Genomic DNA, 23,801 nt, shown 5'->3' with positions numbered 1-23,801 from the left:
TGGGATTAATCAAATCCCCTACCACTATTGTTTAGGTTACTGATTTTAAGTCAGAACAGTGTTGTCCTCTGCATGGCCATCACCAACTGCGCATGCGCTAGTGTTTCCGCTGCCGGGCACGCGCCTTCCCTATCCAAAACGCACGCGCTAGAGTCCTCCCGCAACATCCTCGAGAAGTTGGTCACGAGAGACCCGAGCGACCGTTTAGCAAAGCGCGAGAAACATCCATTTCAACACCGCGAGCAGGGTCGACTGGCCAGCTGGTGTCCTGTAGTTTGTTCAATCGGTTTTGTCGAAACGGTTGTGTTTGGCTAAGCTGTAACACACACCCCTCCCCGTGAGCAGTAGACTGAGCTCAGACAGGAGTTTGGTCATCAGCATCCGCTCCGCATTTTTTTTACGGTGTGCTAACTACTTAATCGCCTCCACCTTTATGGATTTTACTGTACGGTAGTTTTTTTTAAACGGAATAATTGAATACGCGAGACTTGTTTGACTGCGAGGCTTATTTTTTATCAGACGGGTGAGGTATATACAGAGAATCACACATGTAGCCGCTGTAAAGCTAGCTGAGGAAGTGGACTGTTACTTTTCCATCGCTGTGTGGAAGGAGTCGCTCGTCTAGATGATTCAATGTTATGGAGACGCGAAATGCCACATAAAGACTGACCTCGGTCACTTTCAGAGAGACTAATACCGTCGCCGCCATTCTCAGGATTACTTGGAGCTGTCTGCATTTGTAACGTTACAGTTAAATGAGTTAGCTAGGAATCGATCATCCGCAGCTAGCTAGCCCATTAGCCAACTGCCCAAGTGATTCGTTTTATTCAGTGTTAACACAACAGTTTATGTCGTGTCGTGTCATTTGTTTTTTTTAAACCGACAGACATATAGATTGCGTTTAGAAGATGTCCTTTTTCAATTTTCGGAAGATATTTAAGCTGGGCACGGAGAAGAAGAAGAAACAGTATGAGCACGTTCACAGAGACATCAACCCCGAGGAGGAGTGGGAGATCGTGGGAGAACTTGGGGATGGAGCCTTTGGGAAAGTCTACAAGGTAAACCTCATCATCCTCCAGTAGGTGATTGTCACCTGAGTGGATTAGCATTGTCCCTCTGACCCTACTGATTCATTTCAAAGGGGCGGATGTCTCCAAAATCTAAATGTCAATATTTATTTACCTTACGTCCTTTTCAAACCTGTATGACACAACGAGATGTTGTGAGAGACTACCAGCATAACTCCATCAATTGCATCTGTTTTCCATACAATGAAAGTAAATAGTTGCTGAGACTCGTTCTGACTAACAAACTCATTTTGTGTTCCACGGGATAAAAAAGGTGAAGATGACAGAACTATAATTTTAACTTATTAAATAAAAACCTATCACTTTAGCCGATTGAATGATCGTTTCCTGACCAGCACGTGATACTTTTTTTAAAACTGCTTGATGAATGACTTCAGTGTTATGAATAACTAGCACTAGCAACTATGGTATTTTGGCAGAAACAATTGTTACCATGGCATATTTTTGTTGAGGCAGTAGAGAAGTAAAGAAAAGGATGTAAACATGGGCAACTTTATCTATAATGTAGATTTATTGAACCCAACGACTTTCCACTCTCAATTGAAAACAATTTAATTGGAATAAAAATAGTCAAACACAACTAAGTAGTATTTAGATTCATTTAATCTGTTGACATTCTCAAAAGCCTAGTTAATGTAGTTTTGCTCGTGTTGTAGAACCAGTTGTAGTTGAATTCACACCATTCCTGTTAGTCCCTGCCTGCTTCAGACTTCAATCTGATGAAGAATGTTTCCATACTGCTCTTGTTTATGGAATGCATTGTGTTGTTTATGACACCACAAGTTGGGTGTGACATTCTAAATAAATTGTACTACGCACATTTTTGAGGTATCATCATAGTGACATGATTAAAATGTGGATAAATTAGTCTTTATTTAAAATTCTGCACTGGTTTTCACACATAACCAGCCTCAAAATATAATCAGTATGTCTCAAGTTTATGGACCTCTTTTGCTGAAATAAGTATTTGAAATGAGGAAGTAACGCTCTGTGTGAATGAATGTAGGGTCTTGTGCCGAGGTGTGGTGATGTTGATCAGGGTAAACCAGCAGGATATTCCTGCCAGTGGAAGCCTGCAGTGATGCTGGGGGTGTGGGGCACTTTGATACACATCTGAACTACATTTTCATGCGGTTTACCAGAGGTTCACCACTGTCTATTTTTATTTTTGCCATCTTTTATTCCTATCTTACCTATGGTGAAATACTTGAGTCACTTTAAAAAATATATTATAAGCAAAGCAAGTTATCAATAAATTAATGTACATTCCTGTCCAGTGAAAGCTACATCAGTGGATGTTATTCTAAAGGGAAAAACAATTGTTTGTCTTTTTAATTTTTAATCAAAACAAAACATAATAACTGTCCTCTGAAACAATTTTGCTTGTCAATGTGACTTCACTTAGGTCATACTGGCTGTTGGAAAATGTGATTCAGGCTTTGTTTTTAGAAATTTGATATGGCTATAATCATATGGCTATAGTCATTTCCAGATGGATAAAATCAAGCTCTGTTCTACATGTTTTCCCTTACAAGTTTAGTTTTTTCTGTGCATGTTTCGTTTTTCCTAAAAAAAAACAAATTAACATCAGAATGTTTGTTAAAATGTCATAACTGGACCATCTGGGGACAAATGCAGGACTATCAAAATCGAATCAACAACTGATGGATAGAGCCAAGCCACCCCACTTGATCTGTTAATTGTGATTTTCTGTTGTCTTTCTTTGAGCATTGAGATATATTGTATTGTATATTCTTATCAGCAGCACTTTATTATATTCTTATCAGCACTAGTACAATACAGTTATGATAAATGATTTCCGCTTTTGATGAACTATAAGAAGTGTGACCTGCCCAGACTCGCCAGTTCTGTGGAACATTAATGGAAAACAAATTAACCGTACACTCTCTCTCTCTCTCTCTCTTTAGCATGGTGTTTTCAGAAATGTAGAGGTTGTGTTAATTTCCTGTTGGGTTGAGGGTAGAAGTTGGTTTGAGAAAGCAGTACAAGTGAAATTGAGAGAGACTTTCTGCTACAATAAACTCTGGTCCACTCACACATTTGATGGTACACTTGACTCTTTCCTTTCTCTGTCTGCTCTTCTCTGTTTTCAGGTAGCTGTAAGCACTCAGAGGTTGATCCCAGAATAGAAACTGTTCTTTGGCATAGAAGGAGAATGGTTGAATGGAATAATGTGTTACACCCGTCATTAGTCACATCCGATTTGAATAGAATATTCTGGAGTTGTTAGCTAATGCAAACACTAGAATAATTAATGGATGCATGTATTTCCTCAAACAGCCTCTGGCACGCCTTTAAATGAGGTAACCCTGTCATGCTTCTGTTTTTCTTTTTTCTGCTTTTTTAAAGATAAAGAATAGATGTTGTTGCTTATGTATCAGTTGCAGGTTACAGGGAGGGGCTGATCTTTTACAATATATTTCAGGGTTTTTTTTTATATCATATAAATATCTCATGGTCAATATTCCAGAATTTCATAATACAGTTACAAACGGGATGTCTGTTGGCTTATTACTCAATCATTATTGTAATAAATTAGTTAGTTAGCAAAGTCAGTGTGCTTTGATGGTTATAAGTTTCATTCTGAATGTCTCTTGTTGCTGTGAAAATGCTTTTGTAATGAAGTAGGTCAAAGGCAATAGGCTAATCTCTGGGTACTTTCAGGAATTTGCTTCTCATTCAGCCATTTTACAGGTTGTACACAAGTTCCTTATTTTTTTTCAATAGTTTTACTAATAGTGCTGCTCATGCCATTAAAGGGATCCTCCTATTATGCCCTTTTACAAAGTCTTGATTTTGTTTTTGGGGTGTACTAGAAGAATATGTTTTAATGCTCTGATTAAAAAAACTCATTATTTTTCACGTATTGTATTATCCTCACTCCCCAGTCCGTCTCGAATGCACCATCTAGGTCCTGTTTTCATTAAACCCCTCCATCCAAAAGCTAGCCCAGTGTGTCGTGATTGGCACACCGTAGTGCATGTTCAGGAAATGTCCCGTCCCTCCATAACTGTGTTTTCTGCTCTATTTTAAACCGTTTATATTAAGGATGGTGTAAATTTCAAACCAATTGAAAGCTCGATTCAGACCCTGATGATGTTAACGAATGAGTACGAATGAGAATATTCTCTAACGCAGCTCAACGGGGACTAGCCCCCTTTTTTGCACATTCTGGATTATTTAAATGAGTAACATTGTGACAAGTCAAGATCTGGAAAAATTGTGTTCTAGTTCAAACAAGCCATTCATTGTAGGCTAGTTCTTGAAAAGTGGATTCTGTTAAATAAAATTTTGTAAGACTTTGAGCTTTGTAACATGGCAGATCTTTTTTTTATGATCAAACAGCAATATTTCAGACTAACTCATATTGAAAAAGTGCGAACAGTATTAGAGAGTTTTTTTTTTTTTTTTTACAAACTAGGTAATGCTGTATTTTTGCAGTCTCTTGAAGCTGCATTGAAAAACCAAATGCTTCATGAATTAAATTGGTTTTATATTACACCACCAGAAATGTCGGCACTGCTCTACCGTCATGACCCTCTGGGGCGACTGATGCTGACCCTGCCCCTACTGTCTATGACGCACTGGGACAACTGATGCTGTGCCCTCCCCTAACAATATAACTAGAGTACATTTTGCATCAGTTCGCCACTCAATCGTGAGTTACTTTCAGAACTATTTACTTGAGCCTGCAGTTTGCTAGCTAGCTATGCCTTCGTCATGGAAATGCGCATTACCTAGATGCCATCACTTACAAAACAGACCGGTGTCCTTTTTTTAAATTTCCAAAAAATGATTATATCAAGAAGAGGTGGATTAATTTAGTGAAGAGCCACCTTGATGGAGAGCTGAGGATAACCACCAACACCCTCCTCTGTAGTGATCATTTTACACAGGATAGTTTTATAAACTTTTCTCAGAGACAGCTGGGATTCACTGATAATCCACTGTTACAGGTAAAAGGGGCCGAACCGACTATCTCCTGCCTCGGCATTCATCTTCCCGTGGACACGCCCCCAGTGCTTAAGAGCAGAGAATACTGCTCATTTTAAAAGTTTTGATAGATTATTTATTTTATTTACTTGGTGGCTTTTTTTTTGTATCATTCAAATTTGACTGGTTGGCTAATAACAGATTTCTCTGTGGTGTGACAAACTCAAAACAAATACTTAATTTTGACTTTACAGGGACTTTAATGATTCTAACCGGCTTCGCATGAGCAACTAACCGCTGGATTTCAAAAGGTTTAAAGGTTTATGTTTATCGGTTAATATCACCAACTCCAAGTAAACAGATTTGTTTCCTTTTAGAAATTAAAGACAGCAAAAAACACTAGACTCCTAGAAATCAGGTAGGTAGTTGACATATGATTTTTTTTTTGTAAGTATTTATTCATTAGTCTGTCACAAATATGCATCAGACATCAGGTAAAAGGAGTGTGGGCAGTCCGTGAGCATGATATCCGAGGCTGAGACTAGCGAAATTGAGCTTCTAGTTATTGATTATATCTTAGTGGTTGTCTGCTCAGAGTAGAGGTGCATCATATGTAACTCACAACGACTCTGACAGTTATTACAGCTCAGATGAAAATATGTTCAAGATCAAAGAAAATTATCCTTGAGTTTAATTTTGCCTCTGGCTCTGACAAAGTGTTGCATGTGGTTTGTGAGCTGCTGTTCAAATGGCAGGTCTGTACAGCATCATAGAAGCCATCGTATGCCTGTGCTACCTGTTGAATGTTTCCCACTGTTTGCTTTTATCACAGGCTCAGAACAAAGAGACCGGGATCCTGGCTGCAGCAAAAGTGATCGATACCAAAACAGAAGAGGAGCTAGAGGACTACATGGTGGAGATTGAGATCCTTGCCTCCTGTGACCATCACTACATAGTCAAACTGCTGGATGCTTTCTATTATGAGAGCAAACTATGGGTGAGTGACTCTACTCATGAAGGGTTTGGTTACTTCTGCTGTACTGCAGCCAGACACACACATACACAGACGTTGATCTCTGTAGGAGTGAGAACACACTTCACTCTCGCCTTGCTCATCGAGTAGCACTATGCTGTTGGTTAAAAAGTGTTTGTACACAAAACAAACTGGATCTTTCTGTGTTTTTCTAACATACTATTAGGCTATTAAAATATGGCATAATTTCTTCTAATTCATTCTGGGCTTTGTAACCATTTTGTAACCGCATTATTTTTAAATAATGCTTTTAATTTTCAATTTTTAAATGATTTATTTTTAATCAAACTAATGTTTGATCCTAATAAAATCTAAGATGTAATGATCCAATCAAATCCCGTTGAATAAAGTTCATTCCAACATTAATTCCCTCTCAATAACAGCAAAAACAATTGAAAATGTAATAGTGAATAATGACAATGTCAAGGCCTCACAGCTCCATACTAGTCCCTCTCCGTTCATCCCTGTCTGAAGAGCGTCAGTGGATCCTATTTTTCTACTATAGAGCTCCCAAGATAATTATGGAAGGATGGTTTCATATGATCCTCCCCTCTGCGGTTGGCATGTATAGAAGGATAATGGCCTATTTCAAATGACCAGAGAAAGTGCTCATGAATTAATTAGATCCAAGTCCAGTCTGCATAGCCTGGCTGCTATTCAAGAGATATGAATGCACAGCTCGTAGTAGCACAAGCAAGCCTCTTAATGCATAGAGAGATCGTTCCTACACTCAGTGTCAGAGCTGTGTAAAATATTCATAGAAAGCTGACTAAAATCTGCACAGCAGTCAATTGTTTGTAACGTATTGTTACATTACTCTCCAGCCTCCTGTCAGTGTTCATAGTTAATTCAGATGCAGCTGACTTTTCATGAGTTACCATTGTATTAAAGAACTGACACTCTAGTGTCGAAGTGTGTCCGATATAAATTAAGTTATCTAAGTTTGTGATGAGATTGCTTACTGTATGTTACTAGGTATTTCTCTCCTCTCATGTGACATAGTGTAATATAGGGGTTGTATTGATTTTTCTTCAGCACCTGTTACCTTAAAGACCAGCTGCTGTGGTCCGTGTAATAGGGCGGTGTTCACTTACATAATGATTTTATCATTTCACTCAGTGTCTCAAGTTTCATTTATCACTGCACTGCTGTTGGTTGCCATTATCCAGCATACCAAAAAAAATAAGTGAATGCTTGTGTAACCTAATAAAACTAGAAATTAGATAAGCAATTGTTACAAAATGTTCTCATCTCATCATAGCCCTCCTAATGATACCTGAGAGTGGCATTAAAGACCTCGGAAAAGGTTAAGTGAAGTCATCAGTGCTTTAACTAGACGCCAGAAGAAACCAATATATGATTATTATTTTTTTGTGGAAACCGTGATACTTTCTTTCCAGGTTCTATGATGAATAGAAAGTTCAAAAGTACAGTATTTATTCAAAATAGAAATCTTTTGTAACATTATAAATGCCTGTACTGTAACATTTGAGAAATGTAATGCATCATGCCGCCTTCCACCCTTGTAATGGAGATGTAAAACGCTAAATTGCAAACTGTGGAATCAGTGACCGTATTAGTTCATTCATCTTCTGGATTTCTGTCTTTCTCCCCCTTCTTTAGATTTTCATTGAGTTTTGTGCTGGAGGAGCGGTAGACGCTGTGATGTTGGGTAAGTTTAATGGTCTTTGTTTAACTGAAGGGAATAGTAGGCTCTGTGGTCGTCTGTGTCTGTTCTACTGTGTGATGATGTTCCATTCCTCTAGACCTCACTGGCACACCAGCATGCTGTGCTCAGTTTTGCCACTGGACTGGACCATATAATTATCAACGTCAGTTTTTTAAGGAGTGGTTAGGCTCTTTTTAAAGCTACTCAGCCTTTTTCCGTGTTGGTTGGACACGTTGTTGAAATGTCCCCATACAGATCAGACCTTTTCTGTGACATGCCATGTCAGCAAATTCATAAGTAGAAATTACACAATTTTCATGGCCCTCAGTGGTATTAATTAAGCCAGAAACAATGCTTAAATGTCTAACAAATGGTCCCATTTTTTTCTCTTTTTGTACAGTGTTGTCTGCACCATTTACAATAAGCTGTTTTCAGTCACAAATCTTGTCACCTTATTTGATTGAAAAAACATTTTGCAGTTGTAAACATTATATCCTGTATGAATAAAACCTCTCATTCTTACGACTGGTTAGTCTTCTGTAATGAAAATCTGGCTACTTCTACGTTTAGCCTGAAAGAGAGGTGTTGCTGGTGGGAGGTGTTGGGGTGAGGAGGTGTTCTTATGATGGAAACACTTTTGTTGACTCACTGTTTGTGCTGTTATAACTCCCTCTGTTGCCTTCTGCCTGTTCTGTGATGGCCTATCCCAGCAGTGCTGCTGTAAAGGCAGTTCACATTGCTTCAATCTGTGTGCACTAGTTAGCCAAGATCAACAGCACAGAACAAGTCTATTAATAAAAGCCATGGCCCTTTGTTCCTTTTACATTGTAGTTTATTTGTCTAGTTCAACTTTGAATACACATCACAGCAAATCGAAAAATTTTATAAAGTGTGCTTGCTTAGCAGTGACTCTGTTTATGGCAATTTTGCTTGTGTGTGTCTGCAGAGCTGGAGCGGCCACTGACAGAGCCTCAGATCCGGGTTGTGTGTAAACAGACACTGGAGGCTCTGGTTTACCTCCATGAAAATAAGATTATACACCGGGACCTGAAGGCTGGAAATATTCTCTTTACCTCTGATGGAGACATCAAATTGGGTAATGGCTTCATGAAGTGTGCTTAAATACTGTCTTACCACCTAAATGACTTGAAGAAGAAAAATGAAAAAGAAGACAATCTTGTTATTGTTAAATAAAACAAACTATTACAAAACATTTTCGTTAATTGAAATAATGCTGAAATAAAATAAAATTACTAAAAAAAGTACTAAAATTACAACAAAAAAGAATTTAAAAATAAAAATGACAAATTTACAGAACACAAAAAACAAAAACATTACCTAAAATTGAAAGAAATGTTAAGAAATACTATATTATTATATAAATAATACTACATTTTCACTGTAGTCTTGAAAGAATGGAAGTATCAGGGAGTTTTAAAATGGTAATTTCCCTGTCCTTGAATTGTGATTGAAATGAGTAAAAATATCAAAAGATATTATTATAAATTTAAGAATAGATTTATAAAATTAATTGTTTTGTAATTATGAAATTCTAAGAATGACAATTTAACATGAAAAAACATTTTATATACTAACAGTGATGACAATTCGTAATTATAAAATTCTAATTTTGTAATTGTTACATTTATATATTTTAATGTTGCTTTGCTATAAAACATTAAATTGGTTTGGAATTACTCTTTATGGCTGTTGAAAACACCTAATAATTTCTATAAAAACCTTATTCAGTCATCCCAAACATCTGGAAGTTCAGGGTAAAGTAATTTTGTCAAAAGTCTCATTAATTGATCTACGGTAATTAATAGGGGCAGATATTAGTAAACTGAAATATTTATCTTGGCTTTTCAACAACTTTTGTTGTTTGTTTTTAAGGCTTTTTTAATTCCATAGTGCTGTCAGCCATACTTTTTGTGTTTAATTTTGATCAATGTGTCTTCCCAGCTGACTTTGGAGTGTCTGCAAAGAATACAAAGACCCTTCAGAGAAGAGACTCATTCATTGGAACGCCTTACTGGTTAGTCACTCAACTTAAATCTTGCTTTGAATCATGAGATCTGTCACTATGTAAGAACTGAGCTGTGAATAGGGCACATTATCTGGTTCTTTATTTGTCCGATTTAACAAAATCCCCTCCCTCCCCTTCTCTCTCTTAAATGCAAGGATGGCACCCGAGGTGGTGATGTGTGAGACGTCAAAGGACAGACCGTATGACTACAAAGCAGACATCTGGTCCCTGGGGGTGACTCTGATCGAGCTGGCACAGATTGAGCCGCCCAACCACGAGATGAACCCAATGAGAGTCCTGCTAAAAATAGCAAAGTCTGAGCCCCCCACACTCGCAGCTCCATCACGATGGTAAGAGTTATGACTCACAGCGCCATGATCTTCCACATGTGTCAATGAAGTCAAATGTGATCAGCAATAGAAGCAATAGCATTTCTGAGGACAGGTTATTTGTCATATTTAGTAATATTTTGGCTGGTATGATAAATAACCTTCCAACTATGAAGTAAAACTGGAGGCTATTGAGCTGAATAATCATATAAGCTGTCGCCCACCCAGAGTCCCAACACATGATAAGCCTGGAACTGGAAAGCCTATTACTCAATAGTTATGACTGTAATACCCCAAACGAAGAGCCCTTTTACATTCAGCACATGTTTTCTATTTGTTCCTCCACTGTGTTAAACAGGTCTCCGGAGTTCAGTGATTTCCTGCGGAAAGCGCTGGATAAGAATGTAGACAATAGATTGAGTGCATTGCAGCTCTTACAGGTTGGGCCGTCTTGTATTTCTTGCTACAGTTCCATTTAAAGGATGAAATTAAAATGCACATGTTAGTTATGAGCCATGGTCTGCTTTCAGCATCCATTTGTTTCAAATGTGGAGGATAACAAACCACTGCGAGAGCTAATTGCTGAGGCTAAAGCTGAAGTGGTTGAGGAGATTGAAGATGGAAAAGAGGAAGAGGGAAAAGAGGAAGAGGAGGAAGAAGAGTCCGAGCCCCAGCAGGTACGAACATCAACATTTCTGACCACTTTCAGAATATAGAAGCACATTCAGAGAATCTGAAAGTATCTTCATGCACATTACAAAGTATTTTGTTACAGCAGTCGATTTGTCTTTATTTGTTATATGTAGGCAGTGCCTGGACACAAACGTGCATTATCGGACACCAGCGTTGGCAGCTCAGAGGATGAGAGGCAGTATCAGAACACGCCAACTCTTGAGTCAGTTACAGAGAGGGCTGAACCTGAAAAAAAACCCACTTCAGAGGATCAAGCTAGTGACAAGACCTCCAACATGCTGGTGGACACCAGCAAACCCAACCATGCTGAGGATGAGAAGATGAATGAGTTTAGTGTGTCAGACACCAGCAATGAGGAATCACGTTCTGCTGAGGAGGCTGTACCAAAACAAGTGGAATCTCCTACACCAGTGACCACAGAAGTGGATATTTCTGATCAGCCAAACCCACCAGCATCAAATGACACCGTCCTCCAAGAGATTGTGACAGTCAGTGAAGAAACTGGAGAGCAAGAAAAGAAAGAAGTGAAAGTGGAAGGGACAACAGAGAAGAAAGAAGACTATGAAGAAATGCAGGAGCAAGCCAAAGCACCAACCACCACAGGTGAAGAAGAGGAACATATCCTGCCTTCAGGTGAAGCTGAACCAGTGAACAAATCTGATGGTGTTGCTGAAGAAGGCACTGAACCAGTTGTTACAGGAAAAACAGACGCTAAAATTGAGACTGAGGAAGAAATTGCTAAAAAGGAGCTTGTGGAGGACGAGAGAACAGTAACCTCACCAGATGTCCCTTCAGAAGAGGTAAAGAACCAATTGAAAATTTCACCAGATGCTTCTTCAGAAGTAAAGGAGGAGCTAACGGAAACTTCACCAGATGTTTCTACAGAAGAGGTAAAGGAGGATCTTCCTCAAGTGGTAACAGAGGAACAAGGTAAAGGTGGAGATGAGGCTGAGATTTCAGAACCCAAAGAGGATCCTGCAACCAAGGGAGTAGATGTAGTAGAGGACACCTCTGTGAATGAGTTGCCTGTTTTTGTCATCACTGGTGTAAAAGAACAGGAGGTCAGTGCAACAGAAAAACCTCAAGAAGCCAATGAAGACATACCAGAGACCCAGGAAGCACCTACCATACTTGAGAATGACCAGAATGCAGCAGAGGTGGTGAAACCTGATGTTGAAAAGGAGAAAGACTCTGACTCAGGCAGCAGTTCTGCTGCAGATACTAACAGCATTGATATTAACCTTTCAATCTCCAGCTTCCTCTCCAAAAGCAAGGAAGGATCTGTTTCAATACAGGTACATATAACTCGCATGTCTTGGGCCACTGTCCTGCAGAGTTTAGCTCCAGTCAGCTCCAAAACACCTGCCTGGAAGTAGTAACAGTCATCCTGATGACCTAGATTAGCTGGATCAGGTGTGTTTAATTAGGGTTGAAGCTAAACTCTGCAGGGTTGTGGCCCTCCAGGAACTGAGTTTGACATCCCTGCTGCAACTGCCCCATATGTCCTTGAAATTAAGGTTCAACTTTATTCGCTCCCACAGGACAGCAAGCGCCAAAAGAAAACCCTGAAAAAGACCCGCAAGTTTATGGTCGATGGGGTGGAAGTCAGTGTCACCACATCCAAGATTGTTACTGACAATGACACCAAGAGTGAGGAACTGAGATTTTTGAGGTATCTAAGCTGACATCAGTTACTGTTTCTAGTTAATTGCAATTTGCGACTGGCTAATGATACTGTATATATGGTCATGCTTAAATCTCTAGAAAAAGTGTGTGAAGTGTTTATTTTGTAGGCGTCAGGAACTACGAGAACTGAGGCTGCTGCAAAAAGAGGAGCAGAGAGCTCAGCAGCAGCTCAGCAACAAACTACAGCAGCAAAAAGAGCAGCTCTTCAGGCGCTTCGAGCAGGAAATGACGGTCAGCACCCTCATTCCCTCACTATATTTGTTTACATTAAACATTGTAATTCACTGTTTGTTGTACACTCTTTTGTTTTGTCCTTAAACACTGAAATAACTGTTCTTAAATGCAGATGTAGCATGATGGATAAGTTAAAAGTATCTTAAGACAACAAGGTTGATTCACTAAAATAATAAATGCATTTTAATTTGTTGTTTTCAATTTATGTGCAACTTGGCGTTTTCTTGTTTTTTTTTTAAATGTTTTTATTTTTATGTGATTACTAAAATGCACATAAAATAGGTGGATGGAAATATAGCTAATGACAGGAAAAATTGCTATAAACTCGCATCGCATCGATTCATTGTTAAGTGTTTTTGTTGAATTGCTCCTTTTTAGTTCAGGTTTAAAAGCCTGATGAAGTCTCACAGGGGCACAAGCACACAGATAAAATTGCTCAGTGCATTAGTGGTCAGTTAACGGGATTCAGTATTCCTCTTTCACTCTCTCTCTCCACAGGGAAAGAAACGTCAGTATGACCAAGAGGTGGAGAACCTTGAGAAACAGCAAAAACAGACCATAGAGCGTCTGGAGCAGGACCACACCAACCGGCTGAGAGATGAGGCCAAGCGGATCAAAGCAGAGCAGGACAAGGAGCTCTCCAAGTTCCAGAACATGCTGAAGAACCGCAAAAAGGAGGTAACCGAGAAAGAGGGTCGCAGAGTCGAATGTACTTTAAGCATGTATTTGTTTATCAGGCCATGACTTGTTGCTTGTTGGTACTAGGGATGAGCACTCAGAGTAATTTAACAGTTACATCAATTTAGTTATCCATTACTAATAATCCATTACTCATATTTTAGTTAAAGTTAAAAATGCAAGTTTGACACTTTCAAGAAATTGTTTTATTCTCAAACATTAAACTATATCACTTTGGTTTTTGAAAAAAAAAAAACTTTTACAACCTATTTTGAAGGAATGAGAAGTATACATTAATAAAACAAATAACTATCTGGAGCTTGCATAGAAATCAGTTTGAAAATTAGGCTACCAGCATTAGTCTATTTGCATTAAAAAAATGCTGTTTCAACATATCACTTTCACTTTTTATAGCTTCACATTCTTGTATAAAAAAGGCTGATATGTGTCCCTGCAACTCATCCCTTTTTTCAGAATAAGCGATTAGATCATGCTTAATTTTCCTTTACATTTTGTGTCTCCTTTTTGCCTTTACCTGCCATAGACTCAATCTATTTGTGATTAGTGTTAACTTGTCAACTAGTTAGCAGATTGAGTATTTGTCTGTTAGATTGCTCATGTTCATCCCTATTTGGTATGCTTTTAGTAGACAATCTTGCGTTTGACTAATTTACTTGCTGCTTTGAATCACAATGCAGCTGCAAATGGAATTGATTTCCTCATCTGTCCCTTTAGACACATCTTGGCTGTGTCTCATGCTTTGTGTTCAGACTTGTAAATGCAAAGCAGTTCTTTTCTTATCGTGTTTGCTTAACGAAACTCTGGCTTTCACATTCAATTACCTCCATCCTCCGAGAGGCCACAGAGATGGCTTTAGAGGTTAATTGGGTGCTAAGCAATGGCTTAGGAACAAAACAAAGGTTCTCTTCATTTCATCTCTTCCTCCTGCTGGTATTTTCAATTGTTCCTCATGAATTAAGGGATTTCAGTACAATCATGCATGGCTTCATGGAAATGGGGTCTGTGTGGTGTGGGTTTGCCACTATTATTATTTCCTTTTAGGTATTGATGCATGGTGCATTTGCTTTCATAGTCAGTAACATGATGATAATAATAGAGCACATTTCAGCTGTTTGGTCTCTCATTGCATCTTCAGCCAGCATGATACATGCTCACAGCTATGGTCAAACTGTGTATCAGCACCACTAGATTCTCTCCTATTTTCTCTTGTTTTGGTTTTTCTGTGGCACTTGTTCTAGACAGCTTGCTCCGCACTAATGCTGTCATATGCATGTGCCTAAGAGTGCCTTAATGGATTCAGATACGGCAATGTCTTGTTTTCTCTCTCTCTTTCTCCCTCTCATGAGACCCTGTTCAAATACATCTTGAAATATATGCATTTTTCATTATACATTAATAAAAGTATTAATATTATTTTCAGAATAATTATGTAAAATAACTGTTTTCACACATTGTTTTATGATGCTATGCTTTTCTAAATGTCTCTAATTATGCTGCTGTGTGAGTGTGATGTAATGAGTGGAGATCGGTGCTGTGGTGCAGGGCCTCTTCTCTTGATGGGAACACAGTTTTCATAGACTAATATATTATGTACTATAGATTAAGTTTCCTTTCATTTTAAAAATACTGTTAAAAGTGACCATTTGTAAGATGCACATTTCAGTTTTCTATATTGCTGAGCAGCAGATAAAGTAATATACTGGTACACTACCCTACCATTTTAAAAGTTGGCAGGATTTACTTTTAAATGGCTACTTTTATTCATAAAGGATGCAATGATCAAAAGTAAAGGCATTTATAATATTACAAAAGATTTCTTTCAAATAAATCAGCACCAAATCAGCGTATAACAATGATTTCTGAAGGGTCATGTAACGCATTCTAATATATTCAATTGGAAAACTGTTGTTTTAAGTTTTATTAATATTTCAATATAATAGAGACTTCTTCCTAAATATTAACACAAACTTACCAGCACCCAAATATTTTACTGCTAGTGTACATTAAATGATAATGTAAATTATTGTATTATGGCAGGTATAGACAAAATTGTTCAATTTGAATGAACATTGTGTAATATTTGTTAATTGGACAATACAAATAATTCCAGCTGATTAATCAGAATGGGTTAAGGCCCGTTAACATCAAGAACGAAAACTATAAAGATAACTGTATCAGCTTAAAATAAGTTGGACAGTGACTGGCATTTGAGAATGAGGATAATCTAGGGTCAGCAAAATATCTTTCTTTCCTGATCAAACTGACAATTTGACATTTTGGCGCTTGACTTCTCTTGCTGTTGAAAAAATGTTCCTGCTGACGCAGCTTTCTTTACAGAAGAACAAACGTCAGCAATATAGAAGTGTGCATCTTTTATAGAGTACTTTGAAGGGATCTATACTCTGATGGCTGTGAAGGAAGGATCTATGTTAGCTAGCTGCTGATAGTGGGCTTTTTCTCTGTTCTTCAGCTTCTGAACAACTCTTTAACGGTAGTTGCTGATCATGGGCTATTGGAATCATCTTTATATTAACTTCTTAACCCAGGTGGAAATCATCAGTTGCTTGGAGATGATTATCTTTCAAATACTAAAGCGTTCATCATCATAGATTAACCCTTCATGGAGATTTTGCATGACTTTCTCCGACTAATGATTTACACCGTCAGTCCCTACGCAAGTAAAGCCTTCATTCCCAACAGTCTGCATGCTCACACTGTAGGTCAAACAAGAGGTCGAACAGTCCCCCAAACGCATGAGAAAAGAGCTCATGAAACGCTTAAAGGAAGACCTAGCAGTCATTCAACACGAAGAGGTAATTTAGACACCGGCTTCCCCACACACACTTCCACTTCTCCTCTTTTCCTACCACTCTGATCTTGAATTGTAGGACTGACAAAAATGAAGGTTATTCCTTAAATTCCCTATTTAAAAAGAAACTGCCATTGGCATTAGTAAAGAGTTTGTCCTCTGCTGCCAGAACAGCTTCCACTTTTCTGGAAAGACTTTCCACTGGATGATAGAACATGGATGCAGGGAATCGCTCTCTTGTCCAGACACAAATGCATTAGTGAGATTAGGCGATGAGATCTGGTGTCTGCATTCCAATCAATCACAAAGCCCTATTTTGGGGCTGCGCGATAATATTATAACTTTTATTATTAACTAAAATAATGAAATATTACTGAAATATCAATTTGGAAAGAAATATAGTATTGTAATTTTACAGTTGTACAGTAAAATAAAATGTCTTAATTTCATTTTGAAACATTTAAAACTTCTCTTTTGTTGACGAGTGTTTATAAGCTCATCTGTGCTTTATCTATAGTCTGATGGCTCATTAACTTTTCAATTTTCCAACCGAGCCGCTCAGAGACACTGAAAACACTGGGTCATGAGCTGCTCGCTTGTAAAAGAACACAGTCTACGCTTCACTCCAAAACATGCAGCGCATATATTTATATAATTAAATCGTACCCTTTCACTTTTATTTTGGTTTATCATGCAACCCTATCCTATTCCACTACAAATGTTTGTCTGTACAGATGGCATGGCTGTATACTTGATCTTATGCACCTGTTAAAAATGTGTGTTGCTGAAGTAGCAAAAGCGGTTAGAAAGGGGTGTCCCCATACTTTTGGCCTTGTAGGATGTTCTGTCAACTCTAAAGAGAGAGGACAATAACAGACTAATGAAGACTGCTGCATCTCATCATGCATGTCAAGGATGAAAGCCTTCAGACTCACCTAACCCGCTCTCTGTCCATCAACTGAATTCACTGCTTGCGGGTCTTAGCTCGGGACCCAGGACACTTAACAGATTAGCAGTGAGGAGACTAGATGATATTGTGAGATGTGTGTATGGTTTGCATGTGATGCGCTTGAGTGCTGGTGTGTGTCCCCTGTTCCTGACGTGGTGGAGTTGGCTGTGTTTTGCTCCACAGGGTGTGGCCCAGGTTATGATACAGTCTTTTCAGTTGTCCTCATGTGCTCTGTTCAACGCTCAGATGCAGGATGTAAGTCTCTTCTCTCCTCGTGACTCAACCCTCTCACATGTGCCCGTCCGTCACACAAGTTACAGAGCAGATGCGTACAAATTCAGAACAGCTGTAATAGTTTAGCTAACCTGTTTAAATAACTAAAAGCAATGGATTAGCTTACACATTTTAAAACCCGATAGAATAGACTATAAAACATAGAACCAGTACAAATGCAAATTGCATGTTTTCAGCAGCACATCTCCTCGCCCCAGTACTTTTGAAATGCCTCATCCCTACTGGAGAATCATGTGAGCCTCCCTGGAATCATTTCACGCTTGTCACTCACTCCTGAACTACATATTTGTTGAGTGACACTAGCAGAACTGATTTGATTGTTCAACACGATTCTACTGAAGCATACCCCTTTGTAACGGTGCAGTAGTGTTTGAACGTGATGTTGACGGCACATGCGGGCAGGAAGGTGCTCTGTTGTGTTGGAGTGCTGTTACTGCACTGTCTCAGTATCTCTTCTATCCATTCACTCTCTCATACTGTTACTGAAACTTTAGTCAAGTTTCTGTGCGTCACCTGTGTGCTGCTTTTTTCTCTGTCTGCTACTGAAGGCCAAGTTCAAAGAAGGAGACAAACAGGATGACTTTTAAGATGTATAATTATTATTAGCTGTATATTATACAGTATATATCACCTGTATTGCATTGGTTGAGTAATTTGTCAGTGTTTTGCATGTCTTTGGCAAGCCCAAATGGATCTGAAATTATTGTCAGGAAGGTTTCTGAAATTATACAAATACATGCACTAACATTGAAAAGTTTGTGGTTAGTAAGATGTTTTTATTATTATATATTTTTTTACTTTCCATTCATCAAAGAATACAGAGAATCTATCATTGTTTCCACAAAAATATAGAGTATTTTTTTCAACATTGATCATTATAAGAAATGTTTCTTGAGCACCAAATCAACATAATAGAATGTTTTCATAAGGATCATGTGCATTTTAAAATTATATTAAAATAAAAAACTGTTTTAAATTGGAATATTTCACCAAATTAGTATTTGTACTGTATTTTTGATCAAATAAAAGCATGAAACTTTTACCAATACAGACCAAACTTTTGAATGTTAGTGTACTTTTTGCCGCTTATCAAATTTCATTAAGCTTTCAGGAACTGATTTTAATACACGTTTTATTGTTTTTAATCCATCCCACCTTTTTTCTCCCCTTTAATCAGCTTAGAAAATATGGAAAAAGTCGGTCTGGGCTTATCTTAAGGTTGTTATTGCTGTATTGTGACTTTGTATGTATTGTTAATCTATTATCTAGACCATTCCTTTCTTAAATCTTTATCCATTTATCATGAATTTATACATGTTTTATCTCTGTTAAATGGTTATGTGTGTGACCTTCCTCTTAATGCTGTGGTTTTAGTGCTGTGTTAGTGCTCATGTGAAATTTGTCTGCTTCAACTTGGAGCATGATCATCATGTACAGATACTAATTTACAACACCCCTGTTGTTTCTGTACCCGATTTCTTTCTTCTCGCTCGACCCGTCTCTCTTAGGAGCAAGAGTTTCTTCAGAGGCAGCAGCAGGAGCTGGATGGCGCTCTGAAGAAGATCATCCAGCAGCACAAACTAGAGATTGCCACTATAGAGAGAGACTGTCTCAACCACAAGCAGCAGCTCATGAGAGGTCAGACACTCTTTACAAAGAGGCCTCATTATTAATAATAATGAAAAGTCATTTTAATTTTTTCATCAGTATATTTTCATATCGTTGCACAAACTTGCTGAATAAAAACATTATCTTTCTCTCACAAAGATCTTACTGTCCCTAAACAGTAGTGTATATGTATACTTATAATTGAATAGAGAGAGAGAGAGCGCTCTGTTAATATTCTTACCTTAATAATAATAATAATAGAAAGCATTTTAAAGCATTCAGTTTGTTGTTGTTTTTTTGGAGTCAGCATTTTGGTTTACTTGCAGTATATTCTCAAATAGTTCACATCAAACTTCATTGAGTGATTTTATGAGAAAGAATACAGTAGACTTTTGTGGTTCTGTTCAATATAAATAAATCCACTGCACATATTTGTTATATATTCATCTAGGTCACGCTTTCAACTCCAACCACAATGGAAACACGTTATCTGCTTCTACTGACAGTAAAGCTGAAATAGAGCTAAACTTTATTTTCAGACAGGGGGCCAATTATAAAGGCCAGCCGTGTGCCTCTTGAGGTGTGGCCCAGATCTCATTTGATTAGATGTGTGTGTGAAAAGTGTCCCATGCAGACTGTTTTGAGATTTGCTGTCTATGATGTGTAATGAACTGTGACTGTGTCTGCAAACATGTTTAAACATGCATGGAGTCAAGTGGTCTGATTCTAACGGCTGAGAATTGCTCTATTTCCTCTCTTCTTTGGCTCACGAACCAACAGCTCGGGAGGCAGCCATGTGGGAGCTGGAGGAGCGCCACCTGCAGGAGAAACACCAGTTGCTGAAGCAGCAGCTGAAGGATCAATACTTCATGCAGAGACATCAGCTCCTCAAGAGGCATGACAAGGTGAGACCTGGCTGTCCATTTATGCAACAAATCAAATACTGCCGTGTTTTGTAGCCACTTTGACTGTTTATTTCGTACTTGGCTGGTCATCAGGAGATGGAGCAGATGCAGGGTTATAACCAGCGGCTGATTGAGGAGATGAAGAACAGGCAGACACAGGAAAGAGCTCGGCTGCCAAAGATCCAGCGCAGTGAAGCGAAGACGCGCATGGCAATGTTTAAAAAGAGCCTGCGGATCACCGGCACAGGAACACCAGAGCAGGACAGAGAGAAGATCAAACAGGTCAGACCTCTTATCAGGAAGAGCTTTGTCAAGATCAGAGGAATCAGGCTCGTTTAGTCTTTTTCAAACCTTTTTCGACTTTATTTTCGAGCAGTTTGCTGCTCAAGAGGACAAGAGACAGAAGAATGAGAGACTTCATCAGCATCAGAAACATGAGAACCAGATGAGAGACTTGCAGCTGCAGTGTGACTCCAACATCAGAGAACTTCAACAGATGCAGGTCTGTAACACTCAGACATGCATTCCTTCCGTCTTCCTCTTTCCTTTGTGCCTGCGTTTTTGATTGCATTTATGCTCTGCTCTGTTGAGTCATTAAACTAGTTGCCCTCTATCTTTGGTTGTAACATCTGGTTCATTGTCTTCAACATCCAACAGAATGAGAAATGCCACCTCCTGATTGAGCATGAGACTCAGAAGCTGAAGGAGTTGGATGAGGAGCACAGTCAGGAGCTGAAAGACTGGAGGGAGAAGCTTCGTCCCAGGAAGAAGGTATTTAGTACATCATTTGCAACTTTATCATTTCAAGTGGATCATGCTGCCCAAAGTTTGGGGGTTTCCAAACAAGCTGTTAAGAAAATATATGAAATCTTATTTAAATTTATTTAATATGATTTTAAAATGTTATATGCACACTACTACTTATTCATGTTTTTTAAATTAATTGTCTTGTTCGCCAAAGCTGCAATTATTCAATAAAAATACAGTGAAAATACATAAGTAATATTGTGAAATATGTTTACAATTTAAACAAATGTTTTCTCTTTGAAGTGATGGAAAAGCTGTTTTTTTTTTTGTTTTTTTTTAGCAGTCATTACCCCAGTCTTTAAGTTGGGCTGCTTAATATATTTGTGGAAACTGTGATTAATTCTCTGATGAATAGAAAGGTTCATTAGTTAATGTATTAATTAACATGAACTAAGAAGGAGCAATTTCTTTGTTCCATTATTTATTCATCTTTGTTCATTAATCCAGCTGCTCATTGTTTGTTCATATTAGTTTAGTGTATTAACTAATGTAAACAAATACAACTTTTGTAGATGTTGAAAGTAATATTAACTAAGATTAATAAATGGTGTAGAAGTATTGTTCATTCATAGTTCATTAACTAATGAACCATATTGTAAAGTGTTACCAGAAATCGTATGTTACATGTATAACTGTAAACCTATATACCCTAATATTATCATCAAATCTAAGAAAATCTAGAATAAAGTCTGAGGTCATGGTATTCTGGAATGATAATATGCTATCTGATATATTTTGAGTTGAACTGTTCTTTGTAAGTACACAGACTATATGTCTATTTCTCTCCTGCTCTCTCTCTCTCTCAGGCTCTGGAGGAAGAGTTCACACGTAAACTACAAGAACAGGAAGTCTTCTTTAAAATGAGTGGAGAGTCTGAATGCCTCAACCCCACCGCCCAGAGCAGAGTCTCTAAATTCTACCCTATTCCCAGTGTCCACTCCTCCGGCTCTTAACCTTCACCACTGAGCTTTATTTAAAGCGAGGAAGTGCTGTTCTACCTTTCAGAGGTATGAAATCAGAATAGATGCATGGGTTTGAAAATGACATTTCTGAGAGTAAGAAAGCTAACAATAATGGACAAATCTAATGCATTACCTTGACATGCTTTTTGCCACATTGAATCCAATGGATTAACATTTTAGTTTTCTCTGTTTTCTTCTGGTCATGTTAATTTGCGCAAATTAACCATGAATACACTCAGGCAATCATGAATCATCTCGTCTTTGTGGAATACATTCATAAAACAGCCTTAATAAGGGTCACTTGATGAAAAGCCCATAACAAACATATCACAGACAGAAAATTCAACTCAAGTGGTGAGAGATCACATTTAAACACGTGGACACTCGAGTCACTGGTACACGAGCTTCAGTTCTGTTATGGTCTTGTATCAGCTGTTGTATTTTTGTATCCTCCTCTGAGTTTTGCTTATTTGGTTTTTAATGTCCATGCAAAGTTGCTTTTAAAACGTACTACTCTTTTTAACTTTTACTCTTTGCTTTATATGGTTAAAGATATTTGCAGTCAATGAATGTAACCCATAGGTTACAAATTGAACATATGCAGTAGTGATTTTGTGGAGGAAATTGTGCCCAAATATTTGTATACGATGATGTCATTTCTCATTTGGCATGTCACTTTGTGGTCCAGAGTAGCCGAGTTTATTTTTTTATGAGCAAATTAATTTCACGTATTTGAAGGAGAGTTGGGCAGTCTTTGACACCTTGAATGTTTCATATATGGTGGTAAAAAGTTATTTATGGATTTAACTGAAGTTGAACGTTTTTATTGTTAGTTCTTTTTTTCCTCTTTCATCAAAATGTAAGGGGAATGTGAACCTGCACGTTACATTGTTTATTTTAATTTTACTGTACTTTTTATTGAAGGACACATACTTTTGATAGTCAAATGTAGAGCGGATTTTCGATTAGCCCATTACAGTCTGCAAAAGTTTCAGTGTGAAGACATGAACATTTCTCGCTGTTGCTGAGGACTTTTCATCTGATTCAAGCTTTATTTTTGATAACATGTTTTGTGTAAGAAGTCACACACCTGTATCTTAGCCATATTATGACATGCTGTGCTCCTATACTTTTTGCATGCTGAAGGAAATCCCAAATGCTGTACTTTACCAGAGACATGATCTCTTTGAACAGGTTTTAAAAGTTGGCATTTGCACAAGCAGGATATTTTTCCAGAGATATCCCGGTGTCATACTGCTGAACAGTGACCTTAACCTCTTGCAGCACTTTGATGGAATATCTGACGCATTTTTGAGGTCAATTTATGTATCAAAACGCTTGTCCATTGATATTCTGTAAATAAAACTCATTGTATTTTCTTTGATTTATTGGTGTTTTTTTTTTTCTAAACATGGTGCAGTTTGGGTTCATATCGGGTAGGCGTAAAATCATACTCTTTGTTAAAGATTCAGTGGCCCTTGTAAAGTGAGTCATGTTACATCACATGGTCTATCTCAGCTGCTTGAGATACTTTTTTGTTTGGTGTATCATCCGTAACATTCTGATTTCATTTTTGTGTGTTAATTTTGCATTGCAACAATTGACCATAGACAAATGGATATAATACAAAAAATAAAAAAGAATTAAATCATAAAGGCAATTACAAAGTCCACTATTGGATAAAAGGTACATTTCAAGTGCTAAGTGCAAAATAATGAAAACTAAGACTGTCTTAAATCCGTGTTGGTAAAGCTGAACATTTTGAATGTATGAATTATAATATTGCATGCATTGAATATAAAACTGTATAGTGTGATAAAATAGCAACCAAACAAGCCTCTAAACTGTGCTACTTCATAAGGGGAGGTTAGTTTATGGATTTATCTTCTTAAAGATTTCTTTCCGCTGTCAGTGCATCCACAAAAGTGTGCTGCTGCAATAGCCCTTACACACCAGTGGTCCGTACCCATCTACCAGTCTGGATATCACCTAAAATTCAATATGGAAAGAGATGCATGTCAGAGTGATTGCTAGATCCAGTGCTGCCTTCAAAAAT

The 23,801-nt window shown here is 37.9% G+C and overlaps 2 protein-coding genes across 7 annotated transcripts in view; one reads left to right on the top strand and one right to left on the bottom strand.

The window, feature by feature from the left end:
• Positions 1-109: 109 nt before the first annotated feature.
• Positions 110-23,129, top strand: slka (STE20-like kinase a). 4 transcript variants are annotated; one of them, XM_089117012.1, is made up of 20 exons: positions 110-1,058; positions 5,875-6,039; positions 7,699-7,747; positions 8,691-8,840; positions 9,707-9,779; positions 9,926-10,120; positions 10,458-10,539; positions 10,630-10,776; positions 10,906-12,087; positions 12,334-12,464; positions 12,586-12,709; positions 13,211-13,390; positions 16,132-16,224; positions 17,353-17,424; positions 18,972-19,101; positions 19,852-19,976; positions 20,070-20,258; positions 20,353-20,478; positions 20,634-20,747; positions 21,590-23,129. In XM_089117012.1, exons 1-20 carry the CDS (start codon positions 909-911, stop codon positions 21,734-21,736), a joined length of 3,624 nt encoding a protein of 1,207 aa, XP_088973138.1. In that variant the 5' UTR covers positions 110-908; the 3' UTR covers positions 21,737-23,129. The 4 variants fall into 4 exon arrangements, with proteins under 4 accessions (XP_088973138.1, XP_039527634.1, XP_039527633.1 ...); XM_039671700.2 differs by lacking the exon at positions 16,132-16,224; XM_039671699.2 differs by lacking the exon at positions 17,353-17,424.
• col17a1b (collagen, type XVII, alpha 1b) overlaps positions 22,892-23,801 on the bottom strand; it is an 82,334-nt gene continuing 81,424 nt past the window's right edge. For all 3 annotated transcript variants that reach the window (XM_089117008.1, XM_089117009.1, XM_089117010.1), the window contains one exon: positions 22,892-23,734. In XM_089117008.1, the coding sequence (XP_088973134.1) occupies positions 23,691-23,734 (44 nt within the window). In that variant the 3' untranslated portion in view covers positions 22,892-23,690. The remainder of the gene's footprint in view (positions 23,735-23,801) is intronic.

This window comes from Pimephales promelas, chromosome 11 (assembly GCF_988280905.1).
Source record: "Pimephales promelas chromosome 11, fPimPro1.hap1.1, whole genome shotgun sequence".
Classification (NCBI taxonomy): domain Eukaryota; kingdom Metazoa; phylum Chordata; class Actinopteri; order Cypriniformes; family Leuciscidae; genus Pimephales; species Pimephales promelas.
The sequence above is the reverse complement of the archived record's forward strand: the minus strand, read 5'-3'. Positions and strand labels throughout refer to the sequence as shown.